This window comes from Terrapene carolina, unplaced genomic scaffold (assembly GCF_002925995.2).
Source record: "Terrapene carolina triunguis isolate 2854851 unplaced genomic scaffold, T_m_triunguis-2.0 Scaffold212, whole genome shotgun sequence".
Lineage (NCBI taxonomy): Eukaryota > Metazoa > Chordata > Testudines > Emydidae > Terrapene > Terrapene triunguis.
Window position 1 is genome coordinate 5,358,782 of NW_020664563.1, and position 21,802 is coordinate 5,380,583.

General features: G+C 42.7%; 1 protein-coding gene across 3 annotated transcripts in view; it reads right to left on the reverse strand.

Moving 5' to 3' along the window:
- The window catches only part of LOC112107415 (dynamin-3), a 309,995-nt gene extending 290,929 nt beyond the window's left edge, over window positions 1–19,066 (reverse strand). For all 3 annotated transcript variants that reach the window (XM_026656091.1, XM_026656092.1, XM_026656090.1), the window contains exon 1: window positions 18,921–19,066. In XM_026656091.1, coding sequence (XP_026511876.1) covers window positions 18,921–19,066 — 146 coding nt within the window. The remainder of the gene's footprint in view (window positions 1–18,920) is intronic.
- Between the last annotated feature and the right edge of the window lie 2,736 nt (window positions 19,067–21,802).

Genomic DNA, 21,802 nt, shown 5'->3' on the forward strand with positions numbered 1-21,802 from the left:
AGATGCATGGAATGAAAATTATAGATGCAGGCATAAATATACTCACACATGAAGAGAAGGGCGTTACCCTACAAGTGGAGAACCAGTGTTGACAGGGCCAATTCAATCAGGGTGGATGTGGTCCATTCCCAATAATTGATGAGTCAATACCAAGAGAGGGAAAATTGCTTTTGTAGTGAGCCAGCCACTCCCAGTCCCTATTCAAGCCCAAATTAATGGTGTTAAATTTGCAAATGAATTGTAGCTCTGCAGTTTCGCTTTGAAGTATGGCTACTTTTAAATCTGTTATAGAATGTCCACGGAGATTGAAGTGTTCTCCTACTGGCTTTTGTATGTTACCATTCCTAATGTCTGATTTGTGTTCATTTATTCTTTTACATAGTGTGACAAAGTTCTGTCCTTGACTCCGTGGGTCCTGCGTTTCCTGACGGATTTTGCTAGCCTCAGAGGCTCACTGTGACCCTCCACATAGCCCTTCTCTCTAGAGGCAAGGGTCACAGTCTACTGAGCCATTTTCATCAAAAGCCAGCAAGGGAGGTGAGGAGAAACAACCCTCCCTTACACAGTCTCTGTTGTCTCCCAGTATCAGTGATTAATCGGGGAGGGGAGTGGCGGGGGAGAGCCCGGGCACGCCCTCTACTCCGGGCTCCAGCCCAGGGACTCAAAACTTAGCAGCTATGGAAGCTGACTTTTTGGAAATAGGGCGTGTACAATTCCCTGGGCTACTTCCCCACAGCAGCCCCCACTCAATATCTTCTTCACAATTACCTCAGGGCCTCCTTCCTTGCACCTGATATGGATTCGTACTGCTTCATTCCTCCAACAGCACAGCTCCCTCCTATAGCTCCTGACACCCACACCGCACTGACTAACTGGGAGGCTAACTAGTTCCAGCCAGTCCTTGATTGGCTTCAGGTGTCCCAATCTATCTAGCTGTCTCTCCTGCCTTCTAGAAGGATCTTAATTGGCCCCAGGTGTCTTGATTAACCTGGAGCAACTGCCATTTGGTTACCATGGTACCAGGGATTTGTTTAGCCTGGCGCTAACATACCTGTTCCTCACTACTTTACTGTAGCCATCTGGCCTTGCCCCATCACAATAGAGACTGTCCAGTTTGGCCAATGTACATGGCAGAGGGGCATTGCTGGCACATGGTGGCATACATCACATTAGTAGATGTGCAGGTGAATGAGCCCCTGATGGTGTGGCTCATGTGGTTGGATCCTCTGATGGTGTCACTAGAGTAGATATGGGAACAGAGTAGGCAACGGGGTTTGTTACAGGAATTGGTTTCTGGGTTACTGTTTCTGTGGTGTGGTGTGTAGTTGCTGATGAGTATTTGCTTCAGGTTGGGGGGCTGTCTGTAAGTGAGGACTGGCCTGCCTCCCAAGGTCTGTGAGAGTGAGGGATCATTTTCCAGGATAGGTTGTAGATTGTGGATAATGCGCTGGAGAGGTTTTAGCTGGGGGCTGTACGTGATGGCCAGTGCTGTTCTGTTATTTTCCTTGTTGGGCCTGTCCTGTAGTAGGAATGGTAATATACAAAAGCCAGTAGGAGAACACTTCAATCTCCATGGACATTCTATAACAGATTTAAAAGTAGCCATACTTCAACAAAAACATTTCAAAAACAGACTTCAAAGAGAAACTGCAGAGCTACAATTCATTTGCAAATTTAACACCATTAATTTTGGCTCGAATAGGGACTGGGAGTGGCTGGCTCACTACAAAAGCAATTTTCCCTCTCTTGATATTGACACCTCCTCATCAATTATTGGGAGTGGATCACATTCACCCTGATTCAATTGGCCCTGTCAACACTGGTTCTCCACTTGTAAGGTAACTCCCTTCTCTTCATGTGTCAGTATATTTATGCCTGCATCTATAATTTTCACTCCATGCATCTGGAGAAGTGGTTTTTTTACCCACGAAAGCTTAGGCACAAATAAATCTGTTAGTCTTTAAGGTGCCACCAGACTCCTCGTTGTTTTTTTGTGGATACAGACTAACACGGCTACCCCTCTGATACTTGTTCAATCAATGACAGGCAGCAAGTACCAGGGGTCATAATTGTACTTAGCCTGTACAGTTTGCACACAGCTCTGAGGAGGAAAAATTGTGCATCCAGTCATTCCTAAAACTCATTAATGATTTTCTCACTTCCCTGGTAGATGGAGAAACTAAGGCCCTGAGCCTTCCAGCCATTCTTCTGGACTGTTAGCGTCCTCTTCTTCTGATGGAGACAATCGGCCAATAAGGGATTCCATGTCTGTCCAGCTATATATGCTGAACCCATCATTGTGGTATCTGAGTTCCTCTCAAGTGCTCAGAGGCAAATTGCCTAGAAGTGGCTGAAGGAAACCTCAATCTGGAAAGCATCACCCCTTCCTTTGAAAATGATGAGCTAGGCTATTTCACAGCACCACCTTCTAGCACCTGGAACCTCTCTTTGGAGATGCTTTCCTCATGGCACCAAGAGAGCAAGGATACAAGTCCTAAGGAGAGTGGAAGAGAGATGTGACAGTGAGCACACTGTGTGCCTGAAGATTACTTTAGGTAGGAGACGTGAGAAGTCCAAAAACAGCTTGCTAGTGAGCTTAAATGGAGAGAATAAAGAATCTTAATCATCACAATTGGGTGCCTTCCTAATGATCCTATTTAATTCTATGGTCATTGAGGGAGGAGCAAAAGTTAAAGTCCTATACATGCAGGAAGGTGGAGATGCTTTACAGAAGCACGCTTAGAAACCTCTGTGGTCACACTTCCCTCCTGATCTCTGGATGGCAGAGGCTGGCTGAAATGTCCCCCAGAAACCAAGTATCTTCAGAAAACTCATTCCTGCTCCACAAACTGGCCAGCAATTACTACTTCTCCCCTTAAGGGCTCGTACTAGAGCTGCTGAAAAATTAATGCCAAAAGTTACTCCACTCTCAGTGGTGGAGTTCTCCAACAGTCAAGGACAAGTGGAGAAAACAATTACTCCGGGGCAGGGGGGAGCCCTGAATAGAAACCTGGAAAAAATGAACCATACAGACATCATTGTTGGTACCACCATGCTAATTCTATATGTTAATTGTGTTGACACTACCTTATCAGTTACATTTCTACACAAATAAAGAGATCACATTCAAGCATGCACTAAAGCCTGGAAAACCTAAGAAAAAACAACTTTCCAGTATGAAAAAAATCTTATGTTAAAAGCTCACTGACTTTACATAAGTGAAAGCTTTCAAAGAGTCTAGATCTGGGGTCAGCAATCTTTCAGAAGTGGTGTGCTGAGTACTCATTTATTCACTCTAATTTAAGGTTTCGCGTGCCAGTAATACATTTTAACGTTTTTAGAAGGTCTCTTTCAATAAGTCTATAATATATAACTAAACTATTGTTGTATGTAAAGTAAATAAGGTTTTTAAAATGTTTAAGAAGCTTCATTTAAAATTAAATTAAAATGCAGAGCCCCCCGGACCGGTGGCCAGGACCTGGGCAGTGTGAGTGCCACTGAAAATCAGCTCGCGTGCCGCCTTTGGCACGTATGCCATAGGTTGCCTACCCCCTTGGTCTAGATAATGTTTAGAGGGCTGCACACTAGCAATCCCATGACAGTGATGACAACATGCCAGCCGAAAGCACAGAGATAAAGAGGTGAGATGAAACACTGCTCTGTTCATGCTGATTCTACTTCAGCTGTGCCTTTATTTGCTGCACTAACCAATCAGGATGCTGCCGGTAGGGCCTAGTAAGCAAACTACTGTATGCACCATACAGCCCTTCTCTGTGGCAGGCATCCAGAACATTACAGCATCGTATCAACTCTGCAAAACTACTTCTTTTTCTTGTAAGACAAAGTAAAAGTTTCTGTTATCTACTGTCCAGATGGTGTCCTCCACCAATTTCAAGTAGAAAAGAAAAAACAAAAAACAGGAAGTCTTAAAATGTCTATGTTAAAGAGTAAAATATGTGCCTTCATGCCAATAATGTATTTTGTTCTCCTAACACCAAAATGTTCACTCACATGAGAAGGCTAATTTGCACAGGATGTTAGTGCATAGAAGTACAAAAAATACAAATGCAGTAAGATTTTGCTTCTCAGAACCAGTACAGGAGAGCAAAAATACCTCCATCACCCAACATCACATCAGTATTCTGTACAGAAGTTGCCATTATCATCCATAGTTACCACACTTTATTTGAATGTTTATTTTAGTAAAGGTCTGAGTCAGAAATTATTTCATTCAAAAGTCAGATTTATACATAATTTACTGAATTTCCTGTTTGCAATAATTACATGAAAAATAATATGTGCACACAACCTCCCACAGATGTGGTGATGATATCAATTTCATAAGCTGAACCACCACATCATGAATGGCTATCACTCATTTCACCTTTGATCACTTTATATGTATCTTGGCAACACGCCCACCTCCACCAGGACTAATTCTAACATCTCAAATCTCAGTGCCACTATCAAAACCTCTGACAAAAAATATATCCTTTTGCTCCAAATATGAACCCTCCCAAAAATGTACACTGGTTTGGAGACCCAGATCAGCCAATACAGAATTTTTAATTAGTGATATGGTGGAAGGTCTGATATTTCATTTTTTGTCAGGAGCAGAAATGGGACCTCTGTGTCATTAAAATATCATGAAGGCTTTTGCTTCTGCCTCTGGTAGATCATGAGGTGTCAGACCATATAATTGCCATACTTTTGTATGGAAAAGCTATTACAGGTCATTTTGAGAGGTTGGAATACTATTGGTTCTAATTTCTCTCTCCTTCCAAAGCCCATACAATGGGAATTGCAGTATTAAGGCAGCCTAGCTTTCAGGAGGTTGGATCAATAAAAGCAGGGTGGTTTTAAACCCATAATTTTTGTTTCTCATACTAGACATTCACATCTCACTTATCCTGCACATTCCAGCAGCTGCAAAGCACACTGGTGTACTGCATGCATGAACCTCAGGATATTACTGAGGCTGATGACACACAAGCTGATGACACACAAGACTAGTGCAAGCTCAAGAGATGGGTAACATTCGAAATTTTAAGTTAAATTTCCATCTCCCCGCAACCCTAAGACTGAATTACTACCATGGCATAACATTAATGTAAGGTAGGTCTGGTCAAGCCATACCAATGGTTGCCTACAATGAGAAACCACAGTTACCAGCAAGGGAATTAATTTTTTTCTCATATATGTGACATCCATTGCTTTGGCCATAATTGCCAGGACATCATATAGGTCAGAATATGAACAATCAGTAATAACATAAGGAAGAAGTGGAACATTACACCAAAATCCTTGAAAGAAATGTTCTTCATTCTCACTAAAAAATAACCGGACACAGACTGAAGGATTCTATGTCCATATGGGCAAGTGGTCCTTCAGTCTAAAGAAGGCCAGGCACTCCGAAAAGGAAAAATGAAACAAAACATACTCTAGGATTATGCTGAATCCAGTCCCATAAATCCCTCTCCCCAGAGTCAAGGCAAACAAGTCCCAAACTCCCTCACCTCAGGGTTAAGCAAACAAAAGTCCTTTGTTCTCTCCTTTATTCAAGGGGGAAAAAACCCAACAAATTCCAAATACTCTTTTCTCAGAGTTTATGCACCCCATCTCCCCCCACCCCAAACAATTGTTTTAGAATTATTTCCTCTACAGACCAACTTCCCTCAGAATGACTCTTAAGTGCCGGGAGTGGCTGGAGAACGTAACTTCCTCTTTCTACTCCTTTTATGTTCTCCAAGCTAGTTTCCAGGAATACTAATGAGGTTGAGCTGCTGCTGGTCCCAGTCCATTAATCCTTGCCTACCAACACAGAATCCTAATAGCCTAGAATTCTGGGGCTTCATGAACCAAGTCCCACATGCATAGTATAGCCTATTGCTGTCCAAAACCTGTATCTGAGTAGGAAAGGGCACTTCTTTTGTAATGGTTAGTGAAAGAATTAATAGATGACCATGTAGCAACTCTGCAGATGTCATCAGACAAGGATCTCACAGTGCCCCTTATGGAGTGTGTAACAAATTTTCTTTGGTGGATCCAGTTTGGCTGCTTGACAAGTCCTGGAATATAGCTCTTTTAATCCACCCTGATACAGAGGTTTAAAATGCCTTACAACTTTTCTTGTGTCTACCACAAAGCATTATGCATTTGCCACTGTTTAATTCATTAAAAACAGAATTTAATAGCTATTACACTTTAAAAAATATCCCAAATACTAGAAATTACTGTGTTAAAAATCTGTGTGATAAACAGCAAACAAATCAAACCTTAAGATAGATACAATTTACATTTAAAAACTTTGTTGATATTCAAAGTGATATTCAGAGTGAAATTCTGGCTGTAGTGAAGCAAATAGTAAAACTCCCATTGAATTCAATCAAATTTCTCCCTTAATTTTGTGGAAGAAAATCTATTTACATATTAGGGTGCAGAAATATTAAGCTAAATCTTAACATTAATACAAAGCAAAGTTTTCTCAGTCAAATTATAGAAGCATGGCATTGATGCTAGAAGTGCTAAGTTTAAGAGTGCTTCAAACTTCCCTATTATCTACAGCTATGATTCATAGATTCCAAGACCAGAAGGAACAACTGTGATCTAGTGTGTCCTCCTGTATCAATAACACAGGTCATAGAACTTCCCCCAAAAAATTCCTAGAGCAGATCTGTTAGAAAAACATCTAACCTGGATTTCAAAATTGTCACTGATGGAGAATCCACCACGACCCTCAGTAAATTGTTCCAGTGGTTAATTAGCCTCACTGTTAAAGATTCATGACTTATTTCCAGTCTGAATTTGTTTAGCTTCAACTTCCAGCCACTGGATTGTGTTCCACCTTTCTCTGCTAGACTGAAGAGACAATTATTAAATATTTGTTCCCCAAGTAGATACTTATAGACTGTAATCAAGTCATCCCTTAATCTCCTTCGTTAAGCTAAACGGATTGAGCTCTATGCGGGCTCAAAAAAAAGAACTAGATAAGTTCATGGAGGATAGAGCCATCAATGGCTATTAGCCAGGGTGGGCAGGGATGGTGTCCCTAGCCTGTTTGCCAGAAGCTGGGAATGGGCGATAGGGAATGGAACACTTGATGATTACCTGTTCTGTTCATTCCCTCTGGGGCACCTGGCATTGGCCACTGTCAGAAGACAGGACACTGGGCTAGATGGACCTTTTGTCTGACCCAAGATGGCCGTTTTATGTTCTTATGAGTCTATCGCTACAAGGCATTTTTCTAATCCTTTATCATTCTTGTGGCTCTTCTCGGAACCCTCTCCAATTTATCAACATCCTTCTTGAATTGTGGGCACTATTCATACACTATACACTCTTCCAGCAGTGGTCACACCTGTGCCAAATACAGAGGTAAAATAAGCTCTCTACTCCTACTCAAGATTCCCCTGTTTAGGCATCCCAAGATCACATTAGCTCTTTTGCCACATCTATTTAATATGTGCCATGTTAATTTTATACCGTTCTAGTTTTTTAAATCTAAACATCATGCAGTACCAAGTCAAACACCTTACAGAAGTCTAAGTATACTAAGTCAACACCATTACCTTTATCAACCAACCTTGTAATCTCATCAAAAAAAGATATTAAATTAGTTTGACAGGATCTATTTTCATAGAATCATAGAACATTAGGATTGGAAGAGACCTCAGGCTGTCATCTAGTCCAATCCCCTGCTCAAAGCAGGACCAACACCAACTAAATCATCCCAGCCAGGGCTTTGTCAAGCTAGGCCTTAAAAACCTCTAAGGATGGAGATTCCACCACTTCCCTAGGTAACTCATTCCAGTGCTTCACCACCCTCCTAGCGAAATAGTGTTTCCTAATATCCATATCAGGGGGTAGCCGTGTTAGTCTGTATCTACAAAAACAACAAAGAGTCTGGTGGCACCTTAAAGACTAACAGATTTATTCGGGCATAAGCTTTCGTGGGTAAAAACCTCACTTCTTCAGATGCATAGAGTGAAAGTTACAGATACAGGCATTATATACTGACACATGGAGAATAGGGAGAGCCACAAGAATGATAAAGGATTAGAAAAATGCCTTGTAGTGATAGACTCATAAGAACATAAAACGGCCATCTTGGGTCAGACAAAAGGTCCATCTAGCCCAGTAGCCTGTCTTCTGACAGTGGCCAATGCCAGGTGCTCCAGAGGGAATGAACAGAACAGGTAATCATCATTCACCTGCACATCTACTAATGTTATATATGCCATCATGTGCCAGCAATGCCCCTCTGCCATGTACATTGGCCAAACCGGACAGTCCCTCCGCAAAAGAATAAATGGACACAAATCGGACATCAGGAATGGTAACATACAAAAGCCAGTAAGTGAACACTTCAATCTCCCTGGTCATTCTATTACAGATTTAAAAGTCACTATCATTGAACAAAAAAAACTTCAGAAACAGACTTCAAAGAGAAACAGCAGAACTAAAATTCATTTGCAAATTTAACACCATTAATCTGGGCTTGAAAAGGGACTGGGAGTGGCTGGCTCATTACAGAAGCAGCTTTTCCTCTCCTGGAATTGACACCTCCTCATCTATTATTGGGAGTGGACTACATCCACCCTGATTGAATTGGCCCTGTCCACACTGGTTCTCCACTTGCGAAGTAACTCCCTGCTCTCCATGTGTCAGTATATAATGCCTGCATCTGTAACTTTCACTCTATGCATCTGAAGAAGTGAGGTTTTTACCCATGAAAGCTTATGCCCAAATAAATCTGTTAGTCTTTAAGGTGCCACCAGACTCCTTGTTCTAATATCCATAAACCCATACATTACCCTGCTTTAAATTTTTGTTAATCGAATCCCATATCAGCTGTTCCATTATCTTGCCCAGAATCAATGTCAGGCTGACAGGCCTATAATTACCTCAGTCATCCCATTTACCCTTTTTAAATATTGGCATAGTATTACCTTTCTTTTCCAGTCTTCTTGAACTTCCGCACTGCTCCAAGACTTATTGAAAATCAACATTAATGATCAAGTGAGCTCCTCAGCCAGCTCTTTTAAAACTCTTGGATGCAAGCTATCTGGGGCCTGCTCATTTAAAAATGTCTACCTTCAGTAGCTTCTATTTAACATCTTCCAGAGATAATAATGGAGTGGAAAGAGTGTTATCATCCCCATATGATGAGACTATATCATCAATCTTCTCTCACATCCCCAAGGCCATCACAGACAGAGTCTGGCAGTACATCAAAGCCTGGCATGTAAATAAATGGGATTTTACACATCTATAATCAAATAATGCTGCCTTGTTCATTTCAGTGCAACTCATTAAAAAAATATGATACAAGGTCACAGTTAAACTAATAATCTTTTCCCATTGTAAATGTATTTACACTATATACTGAGACATGCAGCTCCAAAGGATTGCTAGTAATCCTTACTGCACCATCAAACTACCAAACAAAGGGAGTCCATACAATGATATTTATAGTTTATATTGAGGTAGCATGTAGGAACCCCAGTCATAGACTAGAACCCCACCGTGCTGTACCAAACACAGAACAAAGAGACTTGTCCCTGACCCAAAGAGTTTACAATGTAGTTGAATATTCTTTGATTACACCAGTGAACACTAAAAATTTAACCAGTTGGATAAATTATTGTTTATTACAATGGTCCCCAAACTTTTCACCTCATATTCCCCTTTATCCTGTTCACACACTCCTGCCCCCAGATCCAGAGCCGGGAGCAAGGACGCGGCTCCAAGAGGGAAGGACGCGGACACGGGTAAGGGGCCTGAGGCTGTGGCCACAGCTGGGGATGGGATGGGGCTGGCAGCCGGGGGCGCAGCCAGGAGTGGAGCTGGGTGGCACTCCCTCCCTGCCTCTGTGGGGGCTGGCCTGGGCCCCAGCCATGCCCCCCGAATGTTCCTCCGTGCCCCCCACAGGGTGCGCCCAACAGTTTGGGGACCTCTGGTTCATTGGTCAGGGTGTCTTAATACAAATATGATGAACCACGACTAGGAGTTATCCAGAGAAGACACCTGCAAAGACCTGTATTAGTACAGAGAAACAACATCACTGCTGAGACAAAATGGAGAAACACACACTAAAATGTATTAATGCGGTAGTGATGCAACATGACTCATACATAATGTCATTACCAAAACATGCTTTGGGTTATATTTGTAGCTAATATACTCTGATCTTACGATCATGCACTCACGCTTCTCTGTGTCAAAATTAGAAAGGAAAAGGAAACTATTGCTTTATGCCTTTAGCTACTGTCTTTTATGTTTACATTCCTTGGTCCCGCAAGTAACACGGATTGTTGTATTAAACATCTTGTTCACTGTTTATTTGTTTTTGTATTTTGAAAAAGAAGAGAAATGTAAAAGATCAAAGACTGTATAACTAGACAATCAGAATCATGTGATTGTATAGCTACGCTATTTGTCTACATTATACTATTACTCAGATATAATACAACCAAGCTTTCCACCCTGCTGAAGCAGTGTGAATCGAATGCAGAGGTGTCAAGGGCCAGATTAGTGGTGAGAGCGGCAGAGGGAATAGACTGGAACAAAAAGCATGGGGGGGAGAGGGTAGAAAAAAAGCAGTAATGGTCATGTGCGTGATCATATGTAGTGTGTTCTAGAGCACTGAATCTGCAGGACATGTGCATGCAGCCTAATGGCTAACTGCTTTGAAATTAGTTCTATGGCAAAGCACATGACTTCTACTGTGAGGATTTGCAGAGGCAATGTTATGAAAGGACAGGCATGACACTGCAGGAAGATAATCCAGTATATGGTAAAAACCCAAGGAAGGGTTTGGATTCTGACATTCTTTAAGGATACCAAAAGCTAGGTGCTTGTGTCAAAACACCTCGTTCATCAAGTAATAGTGGCTTTTAGAGATGCATAACGTACTGAGTTATTTGTCTTATACAGCTTATTCATCACAATTTGTATCATTTAAGGAGAGAGAATCCACCAGTCTAGATAACACCGTGTTCAAGTGTATTTTTAGACTTGCTCACCAACGGGTCCTTTTACCAGTGCTCATGCGGCAGCTGTAAACACTAATGTAAATGAAAGACGACATTCCTGCATATGAACTGTTAAATTCTTATACCCCACCTTCCATCTCAGCATCTCAGGACTTCGCACAGGTGCTGTCAAGGTTAACATTTGAAGCAAGCACCCTCTTATGCATTTTACAGACATGGAAACAGAAGCAGAGTGGTTAAGTGACTTGTTCAAGGCCACAAATGAGTCAGTGGCAGAGATGGGAATAGAGTCCCTGAGTCCTGGCTGCCTCTATCCTGTTGTAACCATTACACACTTCCTCTCTGTATTTACAGTAGATGTAGCAACATTACAAATATCTTTCCTTTAAAAGCTCTTCTAGGATTTCCCCTCTGTTTGGCCTATGAATAGGACTGTCACATGTTTCAGAAGTTAACGGGAGTGAAATCCTACAGAGCATGCCTATGAGAGAAAACAAAAGAAAAGGACACTGGTAACCTGTTTATTGCCTCTGACCCAAGCCTCATGTTTAGGACTCAATCCTAAGAGGCAGCGAGAACTACATTTTTAAAGGTATTTAGGTGCCTCAATATGCAGATAGGCGCTTTCAAACAACCTCATTAGGCCGCTCCCTCCGACTGGATTTCAAATGGTACATTGAAATCAATAGGCTGTAGGCACTTATGTGCTTTCGAGAATCCCACTAGGCACTTATATACCTTTAAAAATCTGGCCACAGGTTCCTCCTGTGAAATGATAAGTGCCCTCGATTCAAGGGCAACTTAGAGATCTCAGCACTGTGCAGGATTGGACTGCTAACAGATACCTTTTACATGTTTTAAAGATTATTTAGGTCCTGAACAGACCTAAAATATTAAGTTCATGGTTACTATAAAGTCATCAATATATCCTAGTCCTATACAGGATAGGAAAATTACATGAAGAGATTCCTCTATATAACCATTAAATAGAAGTGTTTTTTGATTATTCTGAACTGTTGACAATCCAACTGAGCAAGGATCAAACTCTCATGATTCACATCTGGGTTCAAGTCAGATAACATGACACTGTCTGCCTTACAACTGATCATTTGAAAGCTATTTTTTGTAAAGAGAAGGCCTATGAAAATGTTACATATCGTTATCTGCTAGTACATATTGACTTAACATTCCTACAAACTGCTTAAATACTGGATTAAGAGACCTCCGTTACCAGATTACACGTCAGAGAGCTAACTTTACTGTTCGTTGTCAAACACAGATTTCCTTAAAAAAAGATAAGCATTCTAATCAATTAAGAGTATCTGCCAAAAATAAGGAGGAGGTTGCTTAAACTGAAAATTCTAAGGAAAAAACCTTGCCTTCTACATGAAGAGTATCAATCAATTTGATCACTTGTTGTCGAATGTATTACAGTCAAGTACACATTTATTTGTGTTTACACATTGCACCTATCAATAATTCTCTAAGCTTGTATGCATGAATAGCAGTTCAACGTCCACATCTATCAAGTTCATATTTAAGGAAAAAACAAGGTCACATATATACATTTAGAGGTTGTAGAACAGTTATAAATAAGATATGTTGGAAGGATATTAAATAGGGAACTAGACAATGGCATATGACTTCTATTCAGTGGAATATATATTTAAATACCCAGAAACAACTCTCTCAGTATTCTGGAATATTTTGATAACTAGATTAATGGAGTAACCACAGCTGTACAATCCTTTAATTAAATTGGCGGAAAGGAGGGAAATGACATGTTTGAAGAAGAGGATTTCCACTTCCATTAGATCCTTAAGATAAAAAAAAAAAATAATACAGACCTGTATTTTAGTCTGAATCTACTGTTTTTCTCTGGTCTGAAAAGCTGGAGAAAAAGCTACCAATTTTCTAGGACATTCCTCGCTGGTTAATCCTATGACAGTACAATTTATTATTTAAATTATTAAATTAATTTAGTTAAAATCATTGTAGCCATTGTACTCTGCGCCTCCACAGAATGCACAAGCTCCACTAAACAGGTGTCTTTGCTCTGCAAATATCAAATGCTTAGCTTCGACAGTCAGCTGAACTCTCTTCTTTTCCCCCTCACAATTTGATATAGACTTTTAGCATTAGCAATTACCATTGCAAGGTAAAAGAATTACATATGCACATGAGGAAATGCTGTAATTTGGAAAACATGCACTGGTACATGTTTTATAAGAGGGACCAAAAACTAGAATAAAAACAACACATACTGCTCCTAAAGAATAAGTAATAGTGAGGAAATGGTCAAGAAATAATGGCAGATTCTGAAAAGGCAGCACAATCATATTACAGAACAGAACCTCAGGCTTTGAAAATTAAAGTGCACAGTCTGCTGTGTATGTTTGACTGTGAATGACGTATTATAATCAAAAGTTCACATCCCTTATAAAGCAATTACTTTGCCACATGCCAATTATATTAAGCAAAGTAGGAAATAGAGAGCTTTCATTTTTGAAATCTAATTATTAATACTTAAATATTCATAAAAGTCAGAAAATAAGGTTATTCCACTTAGGACTGAATAAAGAGCCTCTGAGAAGAGCACAATAAGCATAGGAGGGCTGCCATCTTAAAAAATTCACTCTGCTGAATGGGCTCTCCTCTGGACAAGTCTCTGCTGTGCTTTTCCAACGTCTGAGAACTATTCACGCTAGGTACAATTTACAAGTTTGCTTCCTGCCCTCTTGCCATTATTTTTCTTTTATATATTACTCATTAGCTTCCAGGGAATATTTTCAAAAAGCACAAACGGGGTACAGGCCTTGATCAGGCACCCACTAAAGTCAATGGTGCAGAATCAGGCACCAGGGCCAGATCCCCAAAGGTACTTGGGCCCCTAACTTCCATGGATTTAAACAGGAGTTAGGTCCCTAATGCTTTTGAGGATCTGAGCCTAGGGTGCCCAATTCTCATTGACTTGCAATGGCAATCAGGTACCTAACTTCTCTTTATGCCTTTGACTATCTCTCCTGCTGGTTCCCACACTGCTAGACTCCTTGGTTATCAGTTTGTGCACGTTTACTTTTACTACAATTATCCTCCGGGGTTGGGGGGGGGGGGGGGGGAGTGCAGAATGGAAGAATGTGTGTTGTTCTTACAGTCTTCGTTCCTCAGACAATGGTAGACAATACGGTTTCCTCCAACTGTGTAGCGCAAATGCTCCCCCCAGGGGAAGGACTCGCCAGAGGGGCGCAGACAACCTCTCCTTTGTTCTCCAGAATCTTAAGAGAGTCTCTAGATGTTACATTGGCAAAGAAAACCTTCAAAACATGCCCCAAGTGTAACCAAATCAGAAATGTCTGCCTAAGTTTGCACGGACTCCAAAATACCGACTCTGAAGTGTGAACATTATGCATTTCAATGGGTACTAACTTAGCTATCAGTGAGGATACTTTAAATGCACTATTGCCAATTCATGCAATTTCAACAGCAAGTAACACAAATTTAGCCCTGCTAAAGAATTTCTGGCCATTGCTCAGTTTTGGGAAAGCTGAATAATAATAAATAATAATAATACCTATCTCAGCACTTTTCATCTGTATATCTCAAAGTGCTTTGCAAAGGAAGCAAGTATTATTACTCCCATTTTACTGATGGGGAAACTGAGACACGGCACAGTGACATTACCCAACTGGATGTGGCAGAGCAGGGAATAGAACCCCAGGTTGTCTTAGTCTAGTGCTCTATCCACTAGGCCACACTGCCTCCTTCACATAATTCCAAAGCTTGTAGTTTGTAACTGCAAGTTCAGAGACCAGACTTCCACTGACTGCCATTAGTATTTCTGTGCCCTCCACAATCTCCATTATTAAACAAACTTCATCCTGCTACCTTAGAGGACAAAACCAATGTGCATCATTCACCCATTTCACAGACAAGATAACTGAGAACTTGTACAAAATCACTTCACATAGAGCTAGAAACAGAACCCAAGTCTTACAGAGAGCCAAGCCTCAGACATTCTCACACACACCCTTTCAGAAGGGCTACTGCAAACTAGATGCTGCTGTACTCCACATTAACACAGTGTACCTAGAAGTCAGGCCACAGAGATTCACAACTCATAGTGCTTACACACTAGAAAATCTGATTGCTCAAGTGGTAGAGAGAGGCGTTTACATCCAGAGGTCCCACATCCAGCCTCCACAGACAACCCCAACAGGGACGTTTTCACATTTAGTTATGCTGTCTGTAACCACTAGTCCCCAATCTACTCTCAGTGCTAAGATGAGAAACCAAGAATCCTGATGCCCAGCATTCCATTACTGCCTCACAAACACTTGTGAAATCCACTGCCAACGTATGTGTCACATCTCCAGGCATGGTCTGGTCCACACACAGGATAACAACATGCTTTCCCACCACGGGCTACTAATATAGCTGAAGTGGAATAGTCTGTACTGTGGTTATGAAGGCTGTGGGTTCAAAAACTACTGATGTAAAAAGAATACATATATGTGTGAGGGAGTGTAAGGACCATGGACTGATTTTATATTGCAAAACATGGTATTTGATGTGGATTTGAATGCTCTGTTAATACCTGTTTTACTGTCACATTTTCACTGTCTGTATTTGGTTTAGTGACAGCTTTCCCTTGGACACAAGGTGAAGCACACTCAGCATGTGTGAGACTGACAGCAATGTATGAAAGATTTTGCCTATGTTCGAGTAGGATCCCATGCCTGTGTAAACTCCAAAAAGTAAGAACTTGATTTAATAAGCTTATTGTTTCCAAAAACTTTGCTGTCCCCATAAATACTGATGAGAGTGAAGCTATGCCCTGAGGCATCCCAGTGCATAGGTGCTGGAACTAGTGGTGCTAGGGGTGCAGCCTCACCGCCTGGCTTGAAGTGGTTTCCATCATATACAGGGTTTTGGTTCAGTGGCTCTCAGCGCCCCCACTCAGGGCCGCCCAGAGGATTCAGGGGGCCTGGGGCAAAGCAATTTCGGGGGCCTCTTCCATAAAAAAAAGTTGAAATTCTATAGAATACTATATTCTCGTGGGGGCCTGGGGCAAATTGCCCCACTTGCTCCCCCCATCCCCCGGGCGGCCCTGCCCCCACTGTACAAATTGTTCCAGTACCCCTGTCCCAGAGAGTTATAAAGCCTGTCACTGATAGGTCACCAGTGTAAATCCGGCCCACCTCAGCAGGGATTAAAAAGTTGTAGCCATCACAACTCTTTGAGATGAGTCTGGCAAGTCCACGTTGCAGCTCCCACATCATAGACTCATCACTTTACTTTGCACTAGACTAGATGGCAGTCTCTTCCCTGAAGAGCTTGTCTCTTACCACAAGTATCAGGGGTAGCTATGTTAGTCTGTATCCACAAAAAAACAACAAGGAGTCCGGTGCCACCTTAAAGACTAAGGGATTTATTTGGGCATAAGCGTTCGTGGGTAAAAAACCCACTTCTTGTTTTTTACCCATGAACGCTTATGCCCAAATAAATGTTAGTCTTTAAGGTGCCACGGGACTCCTTGTTTTTGTCTCTTACCACATAAAGCACCTAGCACTATGGGTCCTCAAGATCCTCTCTGCAGGAGCTCTCACTAGAAGATCAAAGTGATCTTCTTTACTATAAGTGTGAAAGTGGGCAACACTGCAATTGTCACAAATACTGCAGGTGGGTAGGGGGAGTGCAAAAATGATAAATCAGTCCAAAAACATGCTTTAAACCCTTGGGGGTTTGTTTGTTTTTTGTTTCTTTGTTTTTTTAAAAACCTCATGTTCTGGGGACCAATCCCAGGATTTTTGAACTTTTGGGACTGGCAGTTCAGTCAGTACCAACACTGCTGGCTATTACGTTGCTTATCAAAGCATGTGAGAAAGGAGAGGAAGTATTATACTATAAAGATCTTCACACCAACAGTTTCCAAAAGAGGAAGGAGCGCGTGGAAGACATATCATAAATTAAGATGTGCAAGCTCTTCAACACATGGTGAGGTTATAGTGGGCAGCACATTGGCTTTTTTCCCCCCCCTTAAGTGGATCTCTGCTTTCAAAAGTTTGGAAAACACTGGTATATTGCACCACTATTTAACACCACATTTGGCTCTGTACATGCACTTATGAATTGTACAAACATTTATACACATGCCGGTACAACACCTTTGCCAAAGATTTTAAGAAGAAAAAAAAAAAGTGAAAAAAAATCTAAAAGACTGAATTTTGAATACTGTAGCATAAAGTTCCTACTATATGTCCTGCCATGTAATGCTTACTACAATGGCAATGAGTGAGACCAAAACAAAGCCACAACAGCTACAACACTACATACAACAATAGTTAAGGGTCACTTTGAAGCCAAACCCATTGATCAGCAAAAACTAGAATCCCATGTGGTATTTATAGTTGTTTCTTCAACATTTATATTTTCCCAGAAAGATCACTATTAAGTATCCTAGCATAATAAGATTTTAACTGATGTTATCCAAGTTATACTGATTTTTTTTTCTACATCACAGAAACAAATGGGCTCTTCATAAATATTTTGAGACCAAACAGTGTTCAGTTAAAGGCCAATAAACTTTATGTCATTTTAAAAAAAAAATTAAAAATTAATAATACAATTTAAAAAAGCCCTATTCCCCTAATCATTTTACATTCCCTTGATTAGTTCTGCAGCACTGGAAGTTGTGAAATATGCTAATGGGGAACAGCTCCTGCATAACATTTGTGCCCAATAGCAATCACATCAGCAACCTTGTCTCTTTCTCAGAGGGAAGTACAGATTGAACACAACACCGTCCTCTTGGATCTCCAGCACAGATAAACTGCACAAGAAAGGTAAATGATAGCCCATTTCCAGACGTGATCTGTGAAGTCAGTTGTGTGATTTTAATGCTACAGATCTTTGGCCAAATGTTTCTCTTGGCTAAAACATACACACACCCAAAACACATGCACAACATGGATTTCTCCAATATATACACGTCAGTGTTTACAGATACAAAACCTTTGTTTCTGACACCTGTGAGGAAATGTGTGGCTCTCATTGGATGGGATTCACTACACAACAACATGTTTCTTCTATTTATTACCCCCCCCCTCGGTTTTACAAGGGCTGCTTATGAGAGCATTTAACCTGAAATAAATGACATGGGTGGGTGCTGTTTTCTGGTGTGACTTAGCATGCCTGGTTGGCTGACAGCATCTTCTGCAGGCTGTGAGCAAACCTTCATTAACTGGAAGATATAAAAATCCCCCGGCCATCCCTCCCTGCACTATTCCCTTTAATTCAACCTTGCAGAATTCTACTAGCAACCCATCTGGGACAAGTCCCCTCTCCCTGGCCCTTCGGTTCTCACAGCGAGGACGGGCAAGTGGATTTTCATGACCACTTTGCAAAGAGCTATAAATGTTATGGCCTCCGCTGATTTACCTGCCCCCAGAGCTTTTGCTGACTCAAACATTAACTGTAAAGGCCACCCCGGGGGGGGTGGGTATTTCAGGGAGGCAATTCGAGGGGGGAGCTGTGGGTTTGGGGATGTTAGCCGGGTGAGTGGTTTCAGAGAAGGGATTTGGGGGAGCCCCGGTGATTTGGCGCTGTAGGTCCGAGGGGACGTGAGAGGGGGTAATTCCCAAGAGGTAGTTCAGGGAAGGCTGAGAGCCAGGGGATGCCAGGAGGAAGCGGTAGGTTTGCGAGGGGCTAGAGAGGCCGGGGGAGGCTGCGGGTTCGGGGGCGCTGGAGGGATTGCTGATAGGGGGATTAGCGCAGCAGCCCGCAGATCTGGGGGTGCGCGAGGGTGATAAAGGGGGTCGGGGCCGCTAGAGGGGGCCGAGAGGCGGGATAAGCAGGGAGGGCGATGGGCTCGGCAGCCGACTCCGCCCGAGCTCGCCCCGGCCCGCCGGGCTCCCCGCCGCCCCTCACCTGGAGACGCAGTTCTCCAGCACCGAGCTCTTGCCGGCGCTCTGCCCGCCCACCACAGCGATCTGCGGCAGCTCCAACAGGCAGCTCTGCCCCAGCGCCGCGAAGGCGTCCTGCAGCCGGTTCACCAGCTCGATGAGCCCCTCCATCCCGCCGCCGCCGCCGCTGACAGGTAACAGACCAGGCTGAGCGGCGCGCATGCCCACTGCCCAGCGCGCCCGAGGGCGGTGCCACCCAGACAGGCCACGCCCACTGCGCCGGCAGGACACGCCCACCGCCTAGCTCCGCTCCCTGGGCGCTGTGGTGGTGGCAGCAGGAGCAGGCTGGGTGGGAAGGTAGCACTGGGCCCATTGAGCCACTGGGTCTGAGGCCCCCCTACTCTGGGGGTCCTAGTGTGACAGTGGCAATAGTGACTGCTGGTGCCAGTGCCCCCCCTACTCTATGAGGAAGCTGTGCTTGCTCTAGGGGGGCAGGGCCACCCCCCCACACATACATACACACACACACACACACACAGACACACAACACTTCACATACATAGGATTTTTTTTAAGGTAAATCATGAGATTATTTTTTACCTGATCCATTGGGAGCCCATTGTATTCACATTTTGCTGTCTGCACATGTTAGGTACACACAGGTCACATTTTCAAGCTTTTCTCCATACCTCTAGGGCCTCAAAACTTTTGTTTTTAAAATGAGGGCCAAGAGCAGGGTAAAAATCACAAAAGTTAGCAACCAGCTTCTATTCTAAACCCCTTCTTTCTATCCTACCTATAACTTTGGTTCAGAGAAAGCACAACTTACATTAGAAATGCCCTGCCATCCTTTTAGGTATCTGAAGAAACCCTGCTAGTTACTTGAGGATTATTTTTAATCTATTTTTTGTCTCCTGCTAGCTTCTTACTACCCCCTTCAAACTCACCCTTCAGCTTATGCTCCTTGAAAATGCTTTAGGCAGCTGTATGTGAAGAAAATAATTTACAATAAAGCAAGTTATGAATGATTTTCAGCATTATGTATACCGTGTGAGCCCTCTTTTGGGTAGTTGCACCCTAGAGAGGAGATAAGGGTTCTAGAGATGACAGCTTTTCTTTTGTATGCAGTGTTAGTGTAGCGATGTTGGTCTCAGAATATTAGAGAGACAAAGTGGGTGACAAGGTGGCTTGTCTCTCTTACCAACAGAAGATGGTCTAATGAGAGCTATTATTACCTCATCCACCTTGTCTCAGCTTTTCTTCTAGCTTGAGAGGTAGCGGCCTGTTGTTTTTGGAACTCTTAAACAAGGTTTCTGCCTCCAGCTTTGCATGTGTTTAGGCTCCCTCCTACAACTGGCTTCATGTGACCAGATGGCTGCTCCCACACAGAGCCCCATTTATATAAAGGGTTCTGTATGGAAGCCACCCACACAGAGCCAGTTGGAAGATTAAAGAACAACCTTCGAGATGCTATGGCCTCTCCCCAATGAAGGTTCCATCGAAGATCCCATTCTAAGACTGATTTTCATTCATCTTGTAACAAAAGGCAAGCAAACAGTAAAGAAAACCAAGCTTGCAATATTGTACGGTTAAAAAGCTGACAATTATAATCTCTTGTAAAAATTCAGTAAATATTCCTTGACCTGAGGAAATTTAAATATGTCTCCTTTTTTAAAATGTTGGCAAAGTGGCTGTGGATCTGCCCCAAAAGTGACATTATACCACAAAACGTGAAACTTAGGTAGAGTTTGACACTGGCTCGTGCAACAGCCACTTTTCAAGAATAGGGAGAGTAAAGAAGTTGCCGTTATTTTAAACTAGAAATGAGTCTCTGGCAGTGAAATTGATGCAGAATATTTTCATCGCTGACCTCTGAATTGGCCCAGGTTACTTCTCAAATGTGAAAGGAATCTACAAGATATGGACAAATGACTCCTCCTGCTCCTCCATTACCTACGAAAACTCCCCCTGAGCTTAGGGAGACTGTGTGGGAATCCATTTTCCCAAAGGGGTGAACTTAAGTGACTTGCTGAAAGTTACAGGGAATTTGTGACAGCGCCAGAAACCGAAACTTGGTCTCAAGGTAACAAACTCAGCCACATCTAAACTACTAGACCTGTGGTTCTCAATCTGTTTTGGTCTGTCACTGTGACCCACACAATGACCAAAAAATAGTCCCGTAGCCCAGCTCCCACACTCCTGAATCATAGGATAATTTTCAGCCCATGAGGCAGGCTTGTGGGGCGATTTTTCACCCATTTTGTGCACTGCAGAACTTGCAGACCAAAACAGGAGGAGCTGGGCCTAAGTGAGGCTTCTCCTTCCCCTTGCATGGTATTTAACTGCTGGGGTTGAGACTGAGAATCACTGCTCCTTAGGGGCTGCAAAGCCAGATCCATAACGCTTCAAACTCCAGCCCTAGAGCGGAGGAATTGCTCTCAGACTGGATAATGGATAGACCGGACAAAGCAGAAGTGGGACAGGAGTAGATTAGATTAGGGAGAGGGTGTAGGAAAAGCCTCAAGGAAAGGGCAATAAGATTTAAGATGGTGCAGACCTCAGTTGCTAATTAGAGGGTCCCTGAGCGGGAGCCTGGAGTAGAGAGGGTGGGACTGGGTTCTCCTACCAGACACTAGGGGGGTGGCACCATCAAGGCAGTGAATGGGAAGACTGCCAGAGACAGTATGTATGATAGACTTTGATACCCGAGAAGGGGGAAAACACATAGTTACCTGACCAGAGGGCCAAGCTAATGAAGAAAGGGCACCCTGAGTCGCAGAGGGAGAAAGGCAGCCTGGCACACACATGAGTGGCAAACAGGGGCTGTGGGACCTGAAAAGAGCAACCAGGAGGAGGTGCTGTAGTAGTGAGTGAACCCATCACAGGCACAGAAAGGTTCAGATGCTG